The 6,194-nt window shown below is 41.1% G+C and overlaps 1 protein-coding gene across 1 annotated transcript; it reads right to left on the minus strand.

Annotated features, from left to right (window-relative positions):
- Positions 1-251: 251 nt before the first annotated feature.
- Positions 252-1,028, minus strand: SPIN3 (spindlin family member 3; the record flags this gene model as incomplete). The annotated part of the gene is made up of 1 exon (XM_079727142.1): positions 252-1,028. The coding sequence occupies one exon, from the start codon at positions 1,026-1,028 to the stop codon at positions 252-254; it is 777 nt and encodes a 258-aa protein (XP_079583268.1).
- Between the last annotated feature and the right edge of the window lie 5,166 nt (positions 1,029-6,194).

The raw sequence follows: 6,194 nt of genomic DNA on the forward strand, positions 1-6,194 counted from the left end.
TTTACCCCTCTCACTAATTAGATAAGTCAATCATTCTTCTGTGGGGAGGAACCAGTAAAACGGTTGGAGATAAAGGCAAAAGGTTTCGTCAAAAAATGTCTGAGAGGGTGGAAGTTCCAATTTTTTGCCAGACTAAAGTGTGAAAAAGGGGGGAGAATATGGTTCTTACAAACTGTAAAGCAATCAAAGACTTCTTGTGTGTTCAGATTTTACAAACAGTCTCATATATTTGGCAAATTTCAAAATGACCTCTAAGATGTTTTTACCAAATCATAGACATAGATATGGAAATCATCATCAAATTTGATGAAGTACACAGAGGGTTTTGCTTCCACCTGATGAATGACCATGCCAGTTCTCTTGGAGCCATCCTCCTTGGCATATTCCACCTGTTTGCCTACTAGGCTGTCTATGACTTCTCCTGGCTCCCTCTCTGCGAGAGGAGAATCATTGGAATCTGCAAGGATGTGTAGGTCACCGTCTTTATAATCATCTAAGAGCTGGTACATATATAATACAGGATCTTTCTCATAGGTAATGTAAAACCATGTGTTCATGACAGGTGCCTGAGCTAAGACCATCCCCCTCCATTCATTTTTGGAACCTTCTTCTGTCTCAAAAATATGTTCCACTGCTTTGCCAATCATAATTTCTGTTAAATGTGTATCACTGATTCTAGATGATGCAACTCTATTAGGAAGGATTTCAAGTGATGACACTCTTTCATCTCTGTGAAGTTCTAATCCATAAACACAGTCAAATCCATCATATTTGATAAGATACAGAGAGGGATTTACAGGTACCTGATCCAGAACGGTTCCCTTCCACTGTGTTAGAGGTTCATCTCCGTCTTTCCATCCGTGGCGAATTCTGCAGCCTACGATGTTCCTCCGATGCTGGGAAGTGGGTCTGCTCCTATGCTTCTTGTGTGCAGCCTTTCTCTTCATCACGGTCACAGAAAAACTGGCATGTCCTGCGCCTGTCCTGGACCGCTGCCCTGCAGCTGCTTTTCTGAGCGGGGTCTTCATGCCTGCGCGGAGCACAGTAGCAAGGAGGACCAAGAAAGGAAATCAAGAAAAAATAAATTCAATGCATGACACGATGAACTTTTCCTCCTAATTAGTGCATTCTGTGCACCCACGCCTAAGTTTTTCCCGAAAGCTATGCAGAAAGGCTGGAAATCAAGGCATTCTGGCTGCGTGCCTGCAGTAACCTTCCTCCCCAGCTAGTTCAGACTATGCTAGCGCGAAGGAGTTGCGGTTACAGTCAGAGAAATAGGGGGCACCCCCCCATTCCTCCCGCCCTGCTTCCAACACTGTCCAGGCCAGGGGGCACAGATTCCCCCAGGCCGGGGATAGCGGGTCTCGCGTGCCCAAATCGGGCACCTCGCTGCTGCCTCCGCGGTGAGCCTGTGTCAAAGGAGGACCAGCAGACGACGAGCCAGGTGCTTGCAAGAGCTGAGAGGGAGGATCCTTAGGAGAGGAGCGTGTCAAGTGGGCTGCTGGACAGGCAAACAGGATGGCGGCAGTGTCTCCAGCACTCGGCTCGCGGGCCCTCCGCTCCCTGTTGGCAGCAGCGGCCCCTCTGCCACATCAGGTTCCCACCAGCCGCTGCAGTCGCCGCAGTCTCCTCCCTCTTTTCCGTAGAGCACAGCTTCCGGCCAGGAGAGAGGCCTCCCCTTCCTGCCCAGCAAAGCACCCCCCGCACCTCGCCCGCCAACCCTCTTGTCCGTCCCTGCCCTGGGCCTGGGAGGCGCTCTTTGGTTCCTTGCCCCGCCCCTTTCCCAAAATCTGGAGCCGCCTGGCCAACAAATCCCCTCGCCAACCGCCTTGCGCCCCCTCTTCAGTTCTGTGTCCCCCAGTCTCCCCACCCCCACCCTTATCCTTACCTCAGTACCCCTGACCCATCTGCTTTTCATCCTCCAGGAATCTGCCTTTTCCTTTCCCCCTGTCATTCTGGAGTTATTCTTTATATACAGAAACCTGCCTTTTCTGTCATTTAAGGGAATTTGAGGTAGGAGAGAAATGCACTAGTGCTCAGTCTACCATCTTGACCCAATCTCTCGGTAATTTTTACTGACTTGTACTCCTGGACTTGTTGAGGATAATTTTTTTTTCTTTTTCACTGATTGCAGAGGAATTGTATGGGCAAGGTGGGCACGGTGTACAGTTTAGCAAATTGACATGAAGAAGAAAATAATCAACTATAAACCCACCTCCCATTCCACAGGGCTCATAGCCAAATATTAACACTTTCCATTGCCTTTTTAATATGCACTTACAAAGCTGGGATAATTTTGCATGTGCATTTTCATGGCATGCCCTTTTCCATATAAAATAAGTGTTTAATCAGGTTATTAGATATTGTCTGAAACATGTTTTGTAGTGGCTTCACTAAAATCAGCACAAGGATATTTTCACAGTGTAACCATTCCCTCCCACCTTCACATGTTTAGTTTTTTAAAAAAAATACTTATAAAATGATGCTTGCATACGAATGATTAATCTGTTCTTTTGAACAGAATAATCTAGATGCAAACTTATAATCAAAACATTATTACAATTATAACAAGAATTTAGTATTTCAACACTGCGAGATCATAAATTTATGGAGAAAGACTTATTTTAGAAGAGATTCAAACATTTTTGTTTTCATTACAGCCATCGTAGTGGGTGTGAAGTAGTACCTCATTGTGTTTTTTTTTTTTTTTTTTACATTTTATTGGAGTATAATTGCTTTACAATGGTGTGTTAGTTTCTGCTTCATAACAAAGTGAATCAGTTATACATATACATAGGTTCCCATATCACTTCCCTCTTGCATTTCCCTCCCTCCCACACTCCCCATCCCAACCCTCTAGGTGGTGAAAAAGCACAAAGTTGATCTCCCTGTGCTATGCGGCTGCTTCCCACTAGCTATCTATTTTACGTTTCATAGAGTATATATGTCCATGCCACTCTCTCGCTTTGTCACAGCTTACTCTTCCCCCTCTCCATATCCTCAAGTCCATTCTCTAGTAGGTCTGTGTCTTTATTCCTGTCACCGCTAGGTACTACTAGACATTTTTTTCTTAAATTCCATAAATATGTGTTAGCATACAGTATTTTCCTTTATCTTTCTGACTTACTTCACTCTGTATGACAAACTCTAGCTCCATCCACCTCATTACAAATAGCTCAATTTCATTTCTTTTTATGGCTGAGTAATATTCCATTGTATATATGTGCCATATCTTCTTTATCCATTCATCCAGTGATGGACACTTAGGTTGTTTCCATCTCCAGGGTATTGTAAATAGAGCTGCGATAAACATTTTGGTATTTGAATTATGATTCATAATTCAAAGAATTATTTGAATTATTTTTGAATTATAGTTTTCTTAGGGTATATGCCCAGTAGTGGGATTGCTGGGTCATATGGTAGTTCTATTTGTAGATTTTTAAGGAATCTCCATACTGTTCTCTATACTGGTGTACCAATTCACATTCCCACCAGCAATGCAAGAGTGTTCCCTTTTCTCCACACTCTCTCCAGCATTTATTGTTTCGAGATATTTTGATGATGGCCATTCTGACTGGTGTGAGATGATATCTCATTGTAGTTTTGATTTGCATTTCTCTAATGAGAAATGATGTTGAACATTCTTTCATGTGTTTGTTGGCAGTCCGTATATCTTCTTTGGAGAAATGTCTATTTAGGTCTTCTGCCCATTTTTGGATTGGGTTGTTTGATTTATTGTTATTGAGCTGCATGAGCTGCTTGTAAAGTTTGGATATTAATTCTTTGTCAGTTGCTTCATTTGCAAATATTTTCTCCCATTCTGAGGGTTGTCTTTTGGTCTTGCTTACGGTTTCCTTTGCTGTGCAAAAGCTTTGAAGTTTCATTAGGTCCCATATGTTTATTTTTGTTTTTATTTCCATTTCTCTAGGAGGTGGGTCAAAAAAGGATCTTGCTGTGATTTATGGCATAGAGTGTTCTGCCTATGATTTCCTCTAAGAGTTTGATAGGTTCTGGCCTTACATTTAGGTCTCTAATCCATTTTGAGATTCTTTTTCTGTATGGTGTTAGGGAGTGATGTAATCTCCTACATTTACATGTTCCTGTCCAGTTTTCCCAGCACCACTTATTGAAGAGGCTGTCTTTTATCCACTGTATATTCTGGCCTGCTTTATCAAAGATAAGGTGACCATATGTTCGTTGGTTTATCTCTGAGCTTTCTATCCTGTTCCATTGATCTATATTTCTGTTTTTGTGCCAGTACCATACTGTCTTGATTACTGTAGCTTTGTAGTATACTCTGAAGTCAGGGAGCCTGATTCCTCCAGCTCTGTTTTTCGTTCTCAAGATTCCTTTGGCTATTCGGAGCCTTTTGTGTTTCCATACAAATTGTGAAATTTTTGTTCTAGTTCTGTTAAAAATGCCAATGGTAGTTAGATAGGTATTGCATAGTATGTGTAGATTGCTTTGGGCAGTAGAGTCATTTTCACAATGTTGATTCTTCCAATCCGAGAACATGGCATATCTCTCAATGTATTTGTATCATCTTTTACTTCTTTCACCAGTGTCTTATAATTTTCTGCATACAGGTCTTTTGTCTCCTTAGGTACGCTTATTCCTAGATACTTTATTCTTTTTGTTTCCATGGTAAATGGGAGTGATTTCTTGATTTCACTTTCAGATTTTTCTTCATTAGTGTATAGGAATGCCAGAGATTTCTGTGCAATAATTTTGTATCCTGCTACTTTACCAAATTCATTGATTAGCTCTAGTAGTTTTCTGGTAGCATCTTTAGGATTCTCTATGTATTTTATCATGTCATCTGCAAAGAGTGACAGCTTTACTTCTTCTTTTCAGATTTGAATTATTTTATTTCCTTTTCTTTTCTGATTGCTGTTACTAAAATTTCCAAAACAATGTTGAATAAGAGTGGTGAGAGTGGACAACCTTGTCGTGTTCGTGATCTTAGTTGAAATGCTTTCAATTTTTCACCATTGAGGACGATGTTGGCTGTGGGTTTGTGATACATGGTCTTTATTATGTTAAGGAAACTTCCCTCTATGCCTACATTCTGGAGGATATTTAAATAAATTCGTGTTGAATTTTGTCAAAAGCTTTCTCTGCATCTATTGAGATGACATATGGTTTTTGTCCTTCAATTTGGTAATATGGTGTATCACATTGATTGATTTGCGTATATTGAAAAATCCTTGCATTCCTGGAATAAACCCCACTTGATCATGGTGTATGATCCATTTAATGTGCTGTTGGATTCTGTTTGCTAGTATTTGGTTGAGGATTTTGCCATCTAAGTTCAACAGTGATATTGGCCTGTAGGTTTCTTTCTTTGTGACATCCATTTCTGGTTTTGGTAACAGGGTGATGGTGGCCTCGTAGAATGAGTTTGGGAGTGTTCCTCCCTCTGCTATTTTTGGAAGAGTTTGAGAAGGATAGGTGTTAGCTCTTCTCTAAGTGTTTGATAGAATTCGCCTGTGAAGCCATCTGGTCCTGGGCTTTTGTTTGTTGAAAGATTTTTAATCACAGCTTCAATTTCAGTGCTTGTGTTTCTTCTGTTCATATTTTCTTTTCTTGCTGACTCACTCTTTGCAGGTTGTTCATTTTAAAGAATTTGTCCATTTCTTCCATGTTGTCCATTTTATTGGCCTAAAGTTGCTTGTAGTAATCTCTCATGATCTTTTGTATTTCTGCAGTGTCAGTTGTTACTTCTCCTTTTTTATTTCTAACTCTATTGATCTGAGTCTTCTCCCTTTTTTTCTTGGTCAGTCTGGCTAATGGTTTTTCAATTTTGTTTATCTTCTCAACGAAGCAGCTTTTAGTTTCACTGATCTTTGCTATCGTTTCCTTCATTTCTTTTTCCGTTATTTCTCATCTAATTTTTTTATTAGTTTCTGCTTTATAACATAGTGAATCAGTTATACATATACATGGGTTCCCATATCCCTTCCCTCTTGCCTCTCCCTCCCTCCGACCCTCCCTATCCCACCCCTCCAGGCCGTCACAAAGCACCGAGCTGATCTCCCTGTGCTATGAGGCTGCTTCCCACTAGCTATCTACCTTACATTTTGTAGTGTACATATGTCCATGCCTCCAGATCGCTTTGTCACAGCTTACCCTTCCCCCTCCCCATATCCTCATGTCCATTCTCAAGTAGGTCTGTGTCTTTATTCCTGTCTTAC

The sequence above is a fragment of the Hyperoodon ampullatus genome, assembly GCF_949752795.1.
Source record: "Hyperoodon ampullatus genome assembly, chromosome: X".
NCBI lineage: Eukaryota > Metazoa > Chordata > Mammalia > Artiodactyla > Ziphiidae > Hyperoodon > Hyperoodon ampullatus.